A 16,851-nucleotide genomic window follows, 5' to 3' on the forward strand; every position below is an offset into this window, starting at 1 on the left:
CATGGAATATTATGTAAATCATAAGAAATGTGTAAAATATCTTTTACAGTTTGAGGTTCAAGAATCGCACAAAACGTGAATGAAACGTAAAATCAACCACAAAACGTCACAAATATCGACAATAAAACAAAAAAGACAAAAAAAATCACATTTTCAATCAGAAAAACTCAATCGTGTCATTTTGAATCTTTCCTAAACAACAACTGCGATAAAATTATTATCCACTTTTATACATTGCATTTAATTTTAACATCAATTTATTTTTTAACGAATAACAAAAATAATAATAATAATTAAAATCTCCTTATCAGCCGTCGACAAAAATAAACTATAACAACAATAAATGAAAGAAAACAGACAAAAAGAAAAGAATCGTAGTGAAAGTTTGTCATTTTAATATTACACCAGTGATTTAACAAACAAATTAATTTAACCATAATCTCCTAAAATCAAACGTGACTCACCTTATGTGATCGTCCAGCGGCGAAAACCCATCATTTATAAAGAAATGGAAGAAGTTAAAAGTGGATAAAAGCGGATAAAAGTGTGAGACGAATGTGAAACGACCACGACAGGAGCAGGAAGTCTGAGCTGGTTTCACTCTTCGCTTCTTTCCACTTCTAAAAGCCACTTTAAAGCGGCTCAAAGTGGCTCAAACTCTGAGTAAAAACACCGGAAACATAAAACAGACACAGAACACAGCCAGAGAGAAAAATGTAGAACAAAAATAGACAATAACGACACAATCAAATCCAAGTAAAAAATCTAATTTAATCCATTTCTAATTAAAGTCTGAATGTCATTTCTTCCTTTTGTCTGATGTCTGTCCCTGATCTTTGGTGATGTTTGTGTTATTCTTTGTTTCAGCCTTTTTCCTGTCGTCAAAACTACGTTCCAGAAGTATCCATCTGTCGTCCACGGCAGGAGTTCTGAAGCCCAAGTTCACAGTTCTAACAAGTACTGCAGTAGTTCAGTACTGCGGTGGTTAAGTACTGCAGTAGTTAAGTACTGCGGTGGTTAAGTACTGCAGTAGTTAAGTACTGCGGTGGTTAAGTATTGCAGTAGTTAAGTACTGCGGCGGTTAAGTATTGCAGTAGTTAAGTACTGCGGTGGTTAAGTATTGCAGTAGTTCAGTACTGCGGTGGTTAAGTACTGCAGTAGTTCAGTACTGCGGTGGTTAAGTACTGCAGTAGTTAAGTACTGCGGTGGTTAAGTATTGCAGTAGTTAAGTACTGCGGTGGTTAAGTATTGCAGTAGTTAAGTATTGCGGTGGTTAAGTATTGCAGTAGTTCAGTACTGCGGTGGTTAAGTATTGCAGTAGTTCAGTACTGCGGTGGTTAAGTACTGCAGTAGTTCAGTATTGCGGTGGTTAAGTACTGCAGTAGTTAAGTACTGCGGTAGTTAAGTATTGCAGTAGTTAAGTACTGCGGTGGTTAAGTACTGCAGTAGTTAAGTACTGCGGTGGTTAAGTATTGCAGTAGTTAAGTACTGCGGTGGTTAAGTACTGCAGTAGTTAAGTACTGCGGTAGTTAAGTATTGCAGTAGTTAAGTACTGCGGTGGTTAAGTACTGCAGTAGTTAAGTACTGCGGTGGTTAAGTATTGCAGTAGTTAAGTACTGCTCTAGACTCTAAGCGACGCAGAAGAAGAATCTGCACTTCCTCTTCCTCTGGAGTTTTTGGAGTTGTTTAGAAGTGACACAGAGGAAGAAGAATTCAGTGGATTTAGGGTCAGCACTAGATCATAGGGAATCGGGACGGAAGTGACTAAATCCAAGATGGCGGCGACGAAGGCCGGTCCCACTGCTACAGCTCAGGGAATCATTTTCTCTCTTGGGTCTGGGTAAACCCTGACCCCCTCCTAACCCTAACCCGACCCCTTACCCTACCCTAACCCGACCCCTTACCCTACCCTAACCCCAACCCTTACCCTACCCTAACCCGACCCCTTACCCTACCCTAACCCCAACCCTTACCCTACCCTAACCCGACCCCTTACCCTACCCTAACCCCAACCCTTACCCTACCCCTTACCCTAACTCCTAACTCTAAGTGTTTGTTGTAGTGAGGAGATGTTTCTCACCCGTTCGTCTGATTCAGCCATTATTTTCTTGAAGTTGAATAATGACAATGAATGAGGAAAGTCAGGTTTACTTCGTCTGGTTAAAACTAGTTTATGCCCTGGCTCAGTGTTAGCCAGAGTGTAGCTAACTCACTTCTGTGTTAGCCAGAGTGTAGCTAACTCACTTCTGTGTTAGCCAGAGTGTAGCTAACTCACCCCTGTGTTAGCCTAGCCGGAGTGTAGCTAACTCACCCCTGTGTTAGCCGGAGTGTAGCTAACTCACCCCTGTGTTAGCCAGAGTGTAGCTAACTCACCTCTGTGTTAGCCGGAGTGTAGCTAACTCACCTCTGTGTTAGCCAGAGTGTAGCTAACTCACCCCTGTGTTAGCCAGAGTGTAGCTAACTCACCCCTGTGTTAGCCAGAGTGTAGCTAACTCACCCCTGTGTTAGCCAGAGTGTAGCTAACTCACCCCTGTGTTAGCCTAGCCTGGAGTGTAGCTAACTCACCCCTGTGTTAGCCGGAGTGTAGCTAACTCACCTCTGTGTTAGCCGGAGTGTAGCTAACTCACCTCTGTGTTAGCCAGAGTGTAGCTAACTCACCCCTGTGTTAGCCAGAGTGTAGCTAACTCACCTCTGTGTTAGCCAGAGTGTAGCTAACTCACCCCTGTGTTAGCCAGAGTGTAGCTAACTCACCCCTGTGTTAGCCAGAGTGTAGCTAACTCACCCCAAACAAACTAGACTGTGCAATCTATAAGTTTAAAAAGTTTAATCTCTAAATGAATTTGGCTCCGTGAGGGAGTCGAACCCATGATGTCCTGCACAAGCCGTGTCTTTAACCACCGAGCCAACACATCCGAAGATCTTTATCCTGCGAGACAGGTAATGTACCTGCCTCACCACCAGCTGTAGCAAAATGGTGACGATGCCCTGTCTCTAATAGATCCATGGAGTTGGGCCGCCATATTGTAATCTGTAACTTCCGTTCCGATAACTTCCCTGTATAATCTAGTGCCGACCCTGAGGGATTTGGGGTAAAACTGATGCTTTGCTAAACTTGTTAGCATGTTCTTTATGCTATAGTTATCTGAATAACTGTTCATATGTTACGTTAATATACCAGACACTTACCACAGTTCTGTCTGTGCCTCATGTAGCTTAAGGTGTTAGCGTTAGCATACGTCAAGTAGCTGAAGGTGTTAGCGTTAGCATACGTCATGTAGCTGAAGGTGTTAGCGTTAGCATACGTCATGTAGCTGAAGGTGTTAGCCTTAGCATACGTCATGTAGCTGAAGGTGTTAGCCTTAGCATACGTCATGTAGCTGAAGGTGTTAGCGTTAGCATACGTCATGTAGCTGAAGGTGTTAGCGTTAGCATACGTCATGTAGCTGAAGGTGTTAGCGTTAGCATACGTCATGTAGCTGAAGGTGTTAGCGTTAGCATACGTCATGTAGCTGAAGGTGTTAGCGTTAGCATACGTCATGTAGCTGAAGGTGTTAGCGTTGGCATACGTCATGTAGCTGAAGGTGTTAGCGTTAGCATACATCATGTAGCTGAAGGTGTTAGCGTTAGCATACGTCATGTAGCTGAAGGTGTTAGCGTTAGCATACGTACACCTATTCACCATGTACAATACATTTTCCCCAAAATGCGATTTATATGTTTTTTCTTCTCTATTATGCATTTTTTGGCTGGTGCGACTTATACTCTGGAAAATACGGTAATACTAAAGACCTGTAAAAAGCATTTGTTGTCTTTAATTCACGTCTTTTAAGCACAAAACAAATAAAAACACACACTTAAGTCCTTTTTCGTGTAGAATTTAATCTTGCTTGGTCGACATTTGGACACTTTCACTCATATACAGCCGTGGGCGCCGCGTCCGACTCCATATTTACAAAAAAGAACACATCATTTGTCGTATTTACAGCTTTCATTTGTCGTCGTCGTGGCTTCCTTTAAACATCACTGTACAAAAAGATTTAAATTAACACACTTAAATACACGCTACAGCCCGGCGTCAGTAGTACAGTGCACACGCCGTCTCCGGAACACGCCGCGTCTGAGGGAAAATGTGGCGAAGGAGGAGAAACGCGGAGCGACTTTGAGGTTTAAAGCGATGGAAATGTGAAATATTCAGCAAATTTAAGAGTTAACGGGTTCAGAAAGAGTTAAATGTTGGTTTTGATACGTCAGAATCCAAAGGAGAAAAAGAAACGGAAGAAATCACAGTTGTTTTTCTGCATCGTGACGTTTTCTCTACAAATGTGTGAAAATGTAGATACTCGACCCTTCAAAATAAGATAGAATTGTAGAAAAGTCAGTTCGTTAGCTTTTCTCTGACAAACGATGGAACACGGACACTTTTCTAAGAATGTGTGATCGAGTATGAAACGGATCTGTGCATGAAACGAGAAAAAAAAAACTATTGTGGGCTCAACATTTCTGTGAATAGTTGTCCAATAAAACTTAAACATCATCAAAAATGCAAAGCGCGAGTCATAATGTGCAGTTAAACCTCCAGTAAACGCAGTCAAATCCAGTGTTAAATGTGTCAAAATCACATCACGTTCCACTTCTAAAGGTTCTAAAGCCGTGGTATTATTATTATTATTATTAGGCAGTTTTTGCGATTTGTAATTGTGTGGATTTCCCGTTCCGACAGCAGAGAAAGAGAAAGTGACGACAAACGGAGGAAAAGGAGGATTTCGAAGGCGTCATAAAGTCGTTATGAAAGAAACATTCACAGTGATCGGACAGAAACATTTAAATAAAACTTAAACGCCGCGGAAACGAGTTCAGAGAAACTTTTGTCATTTTAAGATCATGTTGAGACCTTCAGGTGTAATAAACTATTTATAAAGCGTTAATAAGCACCAGTAATAGGTTTATAAACACTATGTTAGTCACTAGTGTTTGTAAATGTCTTAATAAATGTGAATAAGAACTTGAACCCTGAACAAAACATTGAAATAAGTAATAAATGCACAATAAACTAATAACTAGTGCTTATTAATGCCTTATAACTAGTTTATTAAGAACATTAGTGTTTCAAATATTGTTTTTACATTTTTAGTTTTCAAATTGGAAGAAAATTTCAAATTGTAACTTTGGAAATCACAATTTTTCCATAATTAATTACAATTCACAATATTTCAGCACATTTATATATATTATAATATTAGTTAAGCCGCTGTTGTTTTTTGAATACTTTTTTTGGACGAATTTGTGTTGTAAAGTCACAATTTCAGATTCAACTCAAAGTGTTTTTTTAAATAAACAAAAAGAATAAAACTAGAATTTAGTTTGATCCTTTTTGTTTATTTCACACTTGAATATTTGAAAAATCCTCATCAACTGAAAACTTTTCAAAATAAAAGGACAAAAAATCCAGACGTTTTTGTTAAACGGAATTCACAAAAAGGGTCTGGAAAACATTAGTTCAAAGTTTGGACACGTTTAAAAGACAAATCTCTGAAACTCGCTTGGAATTCGTCATTTTCTTTCCCACAAACACAAAAAATATCAATAAAAAAATAAATCTCTAAAACAACTGTTAAAAACCTTTTGAAATCATGAAGCACCAAACTCCAAAACACACGGGGAAATCGCTCTAATATCATCATCATCATCATCATCATCATCATCATCATCATCATCATCATCATCACCATCACCATCACCATCACCATCACCATCACCACCATCATCATCATCATCATCATCATCACCACCACCACCACCACCACCACCACCACCACCACCATCATCATCATCATCATCACCACCACCACCACCACCATCACCACCACCACCACCACCATCACCACCACCACCACCACCACCATCACCACCACCACCACCACCACCACCACCACCACCACCATCATCATCATCATCATCATCATCATCACCACCACCACCACCATCATCATCCCCACCACCACCACCACCACCACCACCATCATCATCATCATCATCATCACCACCACCACCACCACCACCACCACCACCACCATCATCATCATCATCATCATCATCATCATCATCATCATCACCACCACCACCATCATCATCACCACCATCATCACTTTTGGCAGCTGCAGTTGAAAAGATTTTGGCTTGAAATGTTTCAGGATGAATTACATTTTTAATACTGACGTTTGTGTTTTGGAGCTGAAGCTGAGGAAGTGGAAAACATGTTGAAGTTCAGGATTCTGAAAACAGTTGACCGTTTGACCCACGTTTCACTTTTACAAACGACAAAAACAGTATAAATAATTCAATTGTGTTGCGTTTTTTAATGAATTAAAATGGCACGACAGAAAAGTGACTAAGGGTGGGTTTAAAGGGGGCGTGTCCTGCAAAATCGTATTTTTGCCCCGCCCACGTCCTTGTACTTAGCCGTGATTGGCAGATGCAGAGTTTTGAAATGTCCCACAAAAACAGATTCTTAAAAAAAAAAAAAAAAAAATTTAAAAAAATAATATAAAAAAAATCATAAAATAAAAATCAAATAAATACGGCAAAATTTGTAATTTCTTGGGTATTTTTTTAAGTTAAAAAAAAAGAAATCTGAACTAGAATTAGAGCAAAGGCAGTTTTTAAATTGTTTTATAGTCACTTTGGTATCATTATCTGTCGTGATTGTCGGGCACATTTTCAACGGTTTTGGCGTTTTAGAATCGTGAGTTATTCCTCAGCAAAAGGTCAACTGTTCTCACTTTGGCTTCTGTGCATTTTTAAATCAAAAACTGCACCAAGTCACGGACATTTATCACCACCCACGTTTAGACAGATTTGAGACATTTTGACATCACGGGACGCGGCGTACATTCATTTACACGACTTTTATGCCGATGGCTAAAGAGAACGAGGGACATTTTGTTTGTGGCGCTCGGGGGGAAAAAAGTGCTTTCAACCAACAATTTCGCACTAAAACTAAACAAAAATAAAGTGCCGAGGTTCTTCCCCATTTTCACCAGAGTTTTCACCGTCCGGTCTGAGGAAGAAGTTTCAAGAGTTTCCATTTCAAAAACAGAAATTCTACATCTGTGAAACGATATGAAATATTACGGTTGATCTGAGCAGTTTTGACACGTTTAGTTTCACTCGATTTTTCACATTTTCAAGTCGCTGCGGGCGAAGAATAGGCAAAAGATTTAAATTTAAAGATATCAATTTGAAACTTTGCCCGTCGTTCACTTGGATAAATGTAAGAAAAAAACAAATTATATGTTTTTCATCACGTCATGTTTTCTTGTAAAAAGAATGCATTTTATGTGTAATTTTTTTTTAAATGTCACGTAATTGGGAAATTTGAATCTGAAAAATGGACAGAACTGGTTTAAAAACACATCTTGCTTCATTTTATCGACACATTAAACAAAAACTTTTACTCACGAGGATTTTTGATTTTGTTTTTGAGTAAAATAGATCTGACTGAAAATTGGCCTAAAAATTAAATTTCGCCTCATTTATTAGACTTAAAACTGTAATAATCACTCAGATGTTGGTTCTTTCTTTAGGTGTAGGTAAAGTCTGGACAGTTTTGTCATTTTCACGTGAAAAGTTTATACATCGAGAGCGAAAACTGACCAAAAAAATGTATAATTACCTTTTTCTGTAAAAAAATTGAAGAATTGTACAGGAAGATTTTTTTTTGCCATCTGATTCTAAACCTGATCACGTTTTAACTCCAAAAAGTGAGTCAAACTTTGGTCAGTCAGATCTCGTTTACTCAAACACTAAACGAGAAAATCGTTTAGTGTTTCATTTCTAAAGTCAAGACATTTAAACCCGTTTCTACACATTTTTCAAATTCCCAAATATGTGACATTTAGACACAAAAACGTCTCCTACATGAAAACCAGACAGGATGAAAAGACCCTCATTCTTTTCTTCATCATCCGCCGCGTCGCCTCGCCGTAACGGTTGCCACGGTGTAATAAATAATAAGGTTCATGGGGCGTGGGGCGAGTGGGCGGAGTCACTGGAGGACGCAGTACTTCTTGTAATCCGACTCAAAGTCCTCGTCCATGCTGCTCGTGTCGGCCATCTTCTTATCGTCGATCCGCGGGAGGAACTGCGAGTAGTCCACGCCCTGCTGCTCGTAGAACAGGATGTAGGCGGAGTCCGTGTCCATCTCGCCCGAGTGCACTTCCTGTTGGGAGGAGGGTGAAACAACGGGTTATTTTCACGTCGCGCTGCGTGGCTAAACCAGATGCCCTCCCAGTTGTGACGCCTTTATCGGCTTTATGGACATCGGTACATATGGACACTGGGACATATGGACATTGAGACACTGGGAGGGACATTGGGACACTGGGAGGGACATAGGGACACTAGGAGGGACATAGGGACACTGGGACATCGGGACACTGAGACACTGGGAGGGACACTGAGACATAGGGACATTGAGACACTGGGAGGGACATAGGGACTCAGGGACACGGGTCCAGTCCACACGTGGCGTTACCTTGCAGCTGCTGTCGTTGTAGCAGTACCACTTGGCGTTGGGGTTTTTGGCGTACGTGACGTAGTGGCCGCCGCCCATGATTCCTGAATGACACTGAAGGAACAACACACACTGAGATCATGAAGTACATGAAGTACATGTGTATTTTCATGTTAAACTGCAGTATTTGGACACAAAGAAGACGTTCTGGCAGTGGTGGGCCGTCAGGACCAGCAAGGCCTTCTCTGCCTAAACATAATCAGAATATGATTTAAAAATATATATATTCCCTCAAATATTTATTAAATTGTTCCCCAAAGTAAGAGTTTTACTCTTCATTTCGTGGCTTTCCTCTTGTTTCACTGCTTCTGCCTCAGGTTCAGATTTGGAGGCTGGTCTTTATGTTAGATCTTTAATCCAATCATATTTAGCTATCGTGTGTTGCCAGGGATCTCAAATCTGCCGAGGCCTTCAGACTCAACAGAGCTGGTGCTTGTAGCTTAAAGTGAATGGAAATTAAATTGATGTGTCAACCAATCAGCTTCAGAGTTGCTCTTGTACGTCTGCTGCGGCGGGGGGGCTCTGGAACCTCAGAACGAGGAAACTGGATGTGACAGACACATTTTTTCAACCCACAACGTGGAAGGAGTAAAAGATATCGATTTGGTCGAGGATATAATTATAACGTCTTTCTCAAGACAAACTTTTCAAGAAAAGTTAGACTTTGTAAGAAGAGCTCATCCTACACTGACGCTGCAAAGCCTGTTACAGGCGGCGTGTTGTCAATGCGTTGAAAACGCGTTGACAACACGCAGCACGGACAACGCGCGCTGCACGCGCGGAACGGGCAACACGCGGCAGAGAACGAGACAGAGAACGAGGTCGGACAAGGTGAGGCAACGCCTGTTTAAACTGCGTCTCTGTCTAAATGTATCGTGTCTGGAGCCACAGCATCATAATGATGGAATATGATGTAATAAGAGGTGGAGTCATTGGGGTGGGACTGTGTATGAGCTCACTGAAGGCCCAAGCCCCAGACCCACGGCCGCCACTGGAGACGTTTAAGCATTAAACACATTTGACTGAAGCGTTCCTTTTGGACGTCAGAGCTGGAGATAAAAGTCAGATGTTGCTCTGCTGTTTTGGGGAAATATTACAGTATAAAATATACACAACCGGCTTCAACCAATGACAGTGCAGTGTGAATAAGGAGCGACCTGACCTCAGGACTCGAACAGGACTGACCCCAATTTAGATGTAGCAATTAACCTTCACGCGTGGACCCGACCCCCGAGACCCGACCCAGAGACCGAGACCCGACCCCGAGACCCGACCCCGAGACCCGACCCCCTAGACCCGACCCAGAGACCGAGACCCGACCCCGAGACCCGACCCCCGAGACCCGACCCAGAGACCGAGACCCGACCCCGAGACCCGACCCAGAGACCCGACCCCCAGAGACCCGACCCCGAGACCCGACCCAGAGACCCGACCCAGAGACCCGACCCCTAGACCCGACCCCCAGAGACCCGACCCAGAGACCCGACCCAGAGACCGAGACCCGACCCCGAGACCCGACCCCCTAGACCCGACCCAGAGACCCGACCCCCAGAGACCCGACCCCGAGACCCGACCCCGAGACCCGACCCAGAGACCCGACCCCCCGAGACCCGACCCCCCGAGACCCGACCCCCGACCTCCCGAGACCCGACCTCCCGAGACCCGACCTCCCGAGACCCGACCTCCCGAGACCCGACCCCCCGAGACCCGACCCCCCGAGACCCGACCCCCCGAGACCCGACCCCCCGAGACCCGACCTCCCGAGACCTTCACGCGTGGACCCGACCCCTGAGAGCGCTCATGGGTCCAGCGTCTCTCTGCAGCAGACGTTGGACTCACAGATATTGCATAGAGGTTGTAGATGGCCTCCAGCCCCAGATCCCGGTTCAGATCCCGGTTCAGATCCCGGTTCAGATCCTGGTCTAAGCTGCTCTCGGTGCTGCAGTCAGAGTTCAGTCCATTTCCGTTCATTAAAACCACGTCACAGGCCTCGGTCGCCACGGAACACAACTCCGACGCCAGGACTTCTGTCGATCCCCCGAGTCCATCAGAGGAGTGGTCCAGTCCATCAGAGGCGTGGTCCAGTCCATCAGAGGCGTGGTCCAGTCCATCAGAGGCGTGGTCCAGTCCATCAGCAGAGCAGTCCAGTCCGTCGCCCTGAGCCTCGTCTCTGTCTCCTTTCTGAGGCTGATGGTTCTCCTCGGCGCCGTTTCCCTCGTTCTCCTCTGCGCCGTTCGTCTGGAGGTTCTCCTCGTGGACGTTCTCCTCGGAGGAGCAGAGCTGGTGCTTGGACCCGAGCTGAGGCAGCCATAGTAGTCCTGGGCGACGGACTCCGCTCTTGGGGCTCGAGGACGGGCTGCTGCCGCGGCTCAGGGACTTTCGACTGGAGCACGGAGACGCTGGGGACAAACGGAGACAAAAGTTGTGACACACGTTCTGTATTATTTGGCCCTGATCTTTTCTTTGGCATTTCATGTTTTAGAACTTTTATTCTCATGTATTTAAGCACATTTTGTCTTGCTCCAGGACAGACATGTTGTAAAAACCGCTCTGTGGGTCAAAATGAGACTGCTGTGTGCCGTCTGCATCTGATTATACAGCGGTTTTAATCATCCAAAACCAGGAAGTGTGTCATTATTGTGAAAGGTGCTTCTAAACTCATTCCAGTCGGTCGGTAAGCGAGTTTTTGTTCCAATGCAAACATTTAAAATTCAGTTTTTCACCTTTTTAAGATGATAAAAATCAGGTACAGCGCCTTTGAAATAATGTTTGTACTGAAAACCTCACACAATTTGCTCTCAGCCAGGCGTTCCCTCATTAGGATTAGTGTTAGCGCTCCATCTACTGGCAGCAGAGGGAATTAAACAAAAGCTAGCTTGCCCCGACATGCTAATGTCAGCATAGGACACATTTTAGACCTGGTTTAGATCTGGTAGAGTCCGGGTTCAGACCTGGTAGAGTCCGGGTTTAGAGCTGGTAGAGTCCGGGTTTAGACCTGGTAGAGTCCGGGTTTAGACTTGGTAGAGTCCGGGTTTAGACCTGGTAGAGTCCGGGTTTAGACTTGGTAGAGTCCGGGTTTAGACCTGGTAGAGTCCGGGTTTAGACTTGGTAGAGTCCGGGTTTAGACCTGGTAGAGTCCGGGTTTAGACCTGGTAGAGTCCGGGTTTAGACCTGGTAGAGTCCGGGTTTAGACCTGGTAGAGTCCGGGTTTAGACTTGGTAGAGTCCGGGTTTAGACCTGGTAGAGTCCGGGTTTAGAGCTGGTAGAGTCCGGGTTTAGACCTGGAAGAGTCCGGTTTAGACCTGGAAGAGTCCGGGTTTAGACTTGGTAGAGTCCGGGTTTAGACCTGGTAGAGTCCGGGTTTAGACCTGGTAGAGTCCGGGTTTAGACCTGGAAGAGTCCGGGTTTAGACCTGGAAGAGTCCGGGTTTAGACTTGGTAGAGTCCGGGTTTAGACTTGGTAGAGTCCGGGTTTAGACCTGGTAGAGTCCGGGTTTAGACTTGGTAGAGTCCGGGTTTAGACCTGGAAGAGTCCGGGTTTAGACCTGGTAGAGTCGGGGTTTAGACTTGGTAGAGTCCGGGTTTAGACCTGGAAGAGTCCGGGTTTAGACCTGGTAGAGTCCGGGTTTAGACTTGGTAGAGTCCGGGTTTAGACCTGGTAGAGTCCGGGTTTAGAGCTGGTAGAGTCCGGGTTTAGACCTGGAAGAGTCCGGGTTTAGACCTGGAAGAGTCCGGGTTTAGACTTGGTAGAGTCCGGGTTTAGACCTGGTAGAGTCCGGGTTTAGACCTGGTAGAGTCCGGGTTTAGACCTGGAAGAGTCCGGGTTTAGACCTGGAAGAGTCCGGGTTTAGACTTGGTAGAGTCCGGGTTTAGACTTGGTAGAGTCCGGGTTTAGACCTGGTAGAGTCCGGGTTTAGACTTGGTAGAGTCCGGGTTTAGACCTGGAAGAGTCCGGGTTTAGACCTGGTAGAGTCGGGTTTAGACCTGGTAGAGTCGGGGTTTAGACTTGGTAGAGTCCGGGTTTAGACCTGGAAGAGTCCGGGTTTAGACCTGGTAGAGTCCGGGTTTAGACTTGGAAGAGTCCGGTTTAGACCTGGTAGAGTCCGGGTTTAGAGCTGGTAGAGTCCGGGGTTAGAGCTGGTAGAGTCCGGGTTTAGAGCTGGTAGAGTCCGGGTTTAGACCTGGTAGAGTCCGGGTTTAGACTTGGTAGAGTCCGGGTTTAGACCTGGAAGAGTCCGGGTTTAGACCTGGTAGAGTCGGGTTTAGACCTGGTAGAGTCCGGGTTTAGACCTGGTAGAGTCCGGGTTTAGACTTGGTAGAGTCCGGGTTTAGACCTGGAAGAGTCCGGGTTTAGACCTGGTAGAGTCCGGGTTTAGACCTGGAAGAGTCCGGGTTTAGACCTGGTAGAGTCCGGGTTTAGAGCTGGTAGAGTCCGGGTTTAGAGCTGGTAGAGTCCGGGTTTAGAGCTGGTAGAGTCCGGGTTTAGACCTGGTAGATTCCGGGTTTAGACCTGGTAGAGTCCGGGTTTAGAGCTGGTAGAGTCCGGGTTTAGAGCTGGTAGAGTCCAGGTTTAGAGCTGGTAGAGTCCGGGTTTAGACCTGGTAGAGTCCGGGTTTAGACCTGGTAGAGTCCGGGTTTAGACCTGGTAGAGTCCGGGTTTAGAGCTGGTAGAGTCCGGGTTTAGACCTGGTAGAGTCCGGGTTTAGACCTGGTAGAGTCCGGGTTTAGAGCTGGTAGAGTCCGGGTTTAGACCTTATTACCTTGGTATCTTAGTGTGAAATGTTGCATAGTCGTAAAAGTCGTAGAAAGCTAAATTGCTAGCATTAGCTCGGTCAGTTAGCGGTTTACAGAATGATCAGCGTGAAGCTCCGCCCCCCGCTCAGTACCTTTGTGCAGGTGGTTGAATCCGGCAGGTGCAGAGACGGACGACAGGTTGTCCTCTCCGACCCGCAGCAGGTCGTCGCTCTCGCTGCGGGAGGACGGACAGTGCTGCCCTCGGTCTCTCGGGGCCAGAAACGCACTCGGGTCGAACTTCTCGCGCGGAAACTTCACGATCTTCTGAGACTTTATCCAGCGTCCGTTCACGAACTGGAAACGCTTTAAGTGCACAATCTGCCCAGAATGAACGATGAGTCAATGAAAAGATTTAAATATAGAGGGTAAATATTATCATGATATCTAAAAAACAAAAGATGACCAAATCAAATAATAAAAATAAAAATGTTAATGTTCAGTTTTTAATCTCAATGGGACGCTCCTGTCAAGGTTATTATGTGTTTTTATTATCAATCAATATTTTATTTACACTGAATTTATGTCATGTTTTTGCATTTGAATTATGCAAAACATTTTTTTTTTTTCAAATATCCAATCAAGTAAAAAATATTCATTAAATATGAAAATGATGTTAAAAATGTGTTAAAAGATCTATGGAAAATACAATGCTTTAATATTCAGTTTGGCCTGTGTTTAAAATGTCAGTGTATAAAAAATAGTGATTTTTTTAGCACCAAAAAACAAAAACAGCAAGTGTTTCAAAGTTTTTGTTTAAAAATATATATTATTAAAAATGATATACAAATTAAAAAACACCTCAGATCTCTTGTATGAATTGAAGACCTTTAAGCTCCTTTTAGTGGTGAGTTTGTTGCAGCAGTAACAGTAGCAGTAGAAGCAGTAGAAGCAGCAGCGGCAGCAGCAGCAGTAATAGTAGAAGCAGTAGCAGTAGCAGTAGAAGTAGAAGTAGCAGTAGCAGCAGTAGCAGTACTGACCAGGATGGGGGGCAGTCTCCACAGGTCCAGCTTCTTGGTGGCCAGTCTGTGTGTTTTACACTTGGAGCAGTAGTAGAGCTCGTCCTCTCCGAGCTCCTCCTCCGACGTGAACGCTCTGAGGCAACTGTCCAGGGAAATGGGCTCAGCCTGAGCGCGCCGCGACTGCTCCACGCTGCCGTGCTCCTCCACGATCTGCAGCACACCACAGACCACACTTTTACTGCTGCCATTCCAGACACGCCACTCTAAAGACCGGTGTGGGGGTTCTGCTCATTGCTTTTGTATCGATTTAGCTTATTTCCCCCAAGTTATGCAATTTGAATTTACTTCAGCAGGAGAGTCTCATTTTGTTCAGCTCCCTCTTCACACAAAAGTATTAAAAGAACGTTTTTTAGGCAGCAAGTTGACCAAAACTAAATATGGGCATTTGCAGTTGATATCCAATAACCTAAAAAGTGCTAATATCTGCTCAATATACTGGTCTATCTCTGCGTTTTAGCAATAAACTGTCACGTGTAGATCTTTATCCTGCATTTTGTTCATTGTAAAGAGCTATTTCACTGATGGTCACATGACTTCCCGTTCAAAACCGCTGCAGAACGTTTGTGCACGAGTGTGAATTTAAGTACATGGCAGTGGGCGGAGCTAGGGGGTAGGTGAAACCGGAAATGCACTGAAAACCGGATTACTCAAACGTGCATGAAAAGCTCAAAATACCACAGATGATGTGGGAAAACCGGTTAAACCGTTTTAAAACTTGGCACATAATCGTATTTTAATATTTTTATGGACTAATCTTGTATTTTTAGGAAAACATTTATCGCGGTGGGTTTAACTGACACATAAGGAGATGAAGTGAAGCCCCACCCGCTCCTGTGAGGTTTGGTATCGCAGGTGCAGCGCCGTCGGGTCCCAGTCCACAGCGATGTAGGCGTTTCCCACCGACGCCCGCTCCTCCGTGCACTCCACCGTACAACCTCGGCAAAACCTGCACACGACAGACCACGTCACGGTTTGTAGTGGAGTTCATTTCCCCACGAGGACAATACAGGGGAAGACTAGAGGCGGGACATGTGTGTCTGAAGTGACGAGACACTCTGGTGCTACTGCCATCTAGAGGACAGAAGCTGCATGTTCACTGTGGGCTGTGCCAACAAAGGATCCCTAAAGACTCCGTTTGTCCAGAAGTGTGTGACTGTGGTCAGGAGGGAGCAGTGGACTTACAGAGGTCACTCCAGACTGAGGCTGAGCTGTTTCAGGTTGTTAGCAGCTGGCTAATGCTAGTGGCTATGCTAATAAACGTTAGCTTACTACAGACAGTTTTAAGGAGCCTCATTTCCAACTGTCCGAGTGTTTTATTTAAGGATGAGAAACAAAGTCTGTGCTCTTTAAGCTTTGAGGGCGTGTCTGGAGTAGAGGGCGTGTCCGGTGCAGAGGTCTTGAATATTGTTAAAGACAACGCGGAGAAATATCAGGACATTTCTCTAAGTCAGTATGGGCCGACCGCGCGCTGCCCTTGACCTCTGTGCACCTCTGCTCGTCGCCCGTGACCTCTGCGCGTCGCCCGTGACCTCTGCGCGTCGCCTTTGACCTCTGTTCATCGCCCCTGACCTCTGCGCCTCGCCCCTGACCTCTGCGCGTCGCCCCTGACCTCTGCGCGTCGCCCCTGACCTCTGCGCCTCGCCCGTGACCTCTGCGCCTCGCCCGTGACCTCTGCGCGTCGCCCCTGACCTCTGCGCGTCGCCCCTGACCTCTGCGCGTCGCCCCTGACCTCGCCCGTGACCTCTGCGCGTCGCCCTTGACCTCTGCGCGTTGCCCTTGACCTCTGCTCGTCGCCCTTGACCTCTGCGCGTCGCCCTTGACCTCTGCGCGTCGCCCCTGACCTCTCTCACCTGTACCAGGGGCACCAGGCGCAGGAGTTTCCGTCTTTGCCCACGACCCTCAGCGTGAAGGGATACTGGTAACCCAAACTGTCATCGCTGCAAACAAGAGACACGTGAGAAAACGTCTGACGCAGAACTTACTCCTCAAACTTGACCAAATCAAACTTTCAGAATGACAAAGTTAAGTTAATGTGACAAAAAACAGACGGATAACAAAGTACTTTAGAGTTAAGTGTGTTTTTGTGTGATTTGTGAGTCTCAGTCCTGTAGTAGTAGTAGTAGTCCTGGTTTAGTCCTGGTTTAGCCCTGGTTTAGCCCTGGTTTAGCCCTGGTTTAGCCCAGGTTTAGCCCAGGTTTAGTCCAGGTTTAGTCCAGGTTTAGCCCAGGTTTAGTCCAGGTTTAGTCCAGGTTTAGTCCAGGTTTGGTCCTGGTTTGGTCCTGGTTTGGTCCTGGTTTGGTCAGATAATATCAGTACTTTTAGCCGACTATCTACTTCTAGTCACAGTTTTAGTCGACAAAACGTGATGTTATTTGACTTTTTCATAGTTTATGTGTTGATTCTCCCATTGGCAGAAACTATGACGAGCCGTTTCCGTGGTGAGCCCTGATTGGCCGCGGGTCGTACC

At 45.4% G+C, this 16,851-nt stretch overlaps 1 protein-coding gene across 2 annotated transcripts in view; it reads right to left on the reverse strand.

The window, feature by feature from the left end:
- Positions 1–6,601: 6,601 nt before the first annotated feature.
- usp32 (ubiquitin specific peptidase 32) overlaps positions 6,602–16,851 on the reverse strand; it is a 54,222-nt gene continuing 43,972 nt past the window's right edge. Inside the window, exons 23-30 of one of the 2 annotated variants that reach the window (XM_072456142.1) lie at position 16,851; positions 16,235–16,321; positions 15,210–15,330; positions 14,343–14,534; positions 13,458–13,683; positions 10,412–10,971; positions 8,534–8,626; positions 6,602–8,218 (exon numbers count right to left, since the gene is read on the reverse strand). The exon at position 16,851 is cut by the window's right edge and continues 184 nt beyond it. In XM_072456142.1, coding sequence (XP_072312243.1) covers positions 8,045–8,218; positions 8,534–8,626; positions 10,412–10,971; positions 13,458–13,683; positions 14,343–14,534; positions 15,210–15,330; positions 16,235–16,321; position 16,851 — 1,454 coding nt within the window. In that variant the 3' untranslated portion in view covers positions 6,602–8,044. The remainder of the gene's footprint in view (positions 8,219–8,533; positions 8,627–10,411; positions 10,972–13,457; positions 13,684–14,342; positions 14,535–15,209; positions 15,331–16,234; positions 16,322–16,850) is intronic. The other variant, XM_072456149.1, reaches the window with a different exon arrangement.

This window comes from Eucyclogobius newberryi, unplaced genomic scaffold, assembly GCF_026437365.1.
Source record: "Eucyclogobius newberryi isolate DKJ021-1_F unplaced genomic scaffold, fEucNew1.0.hap1 SCAF_10, whole genome shotgun sequence".
In the NCBI taxonomy this organism is placed as follows: domain Eukaryota; kingdom Metazoa; phylum Chordata; class Actinopteri; order Gobiiformes; family Gobiidae; genus Eucyclogobius; species Eucyclogobius newberryi.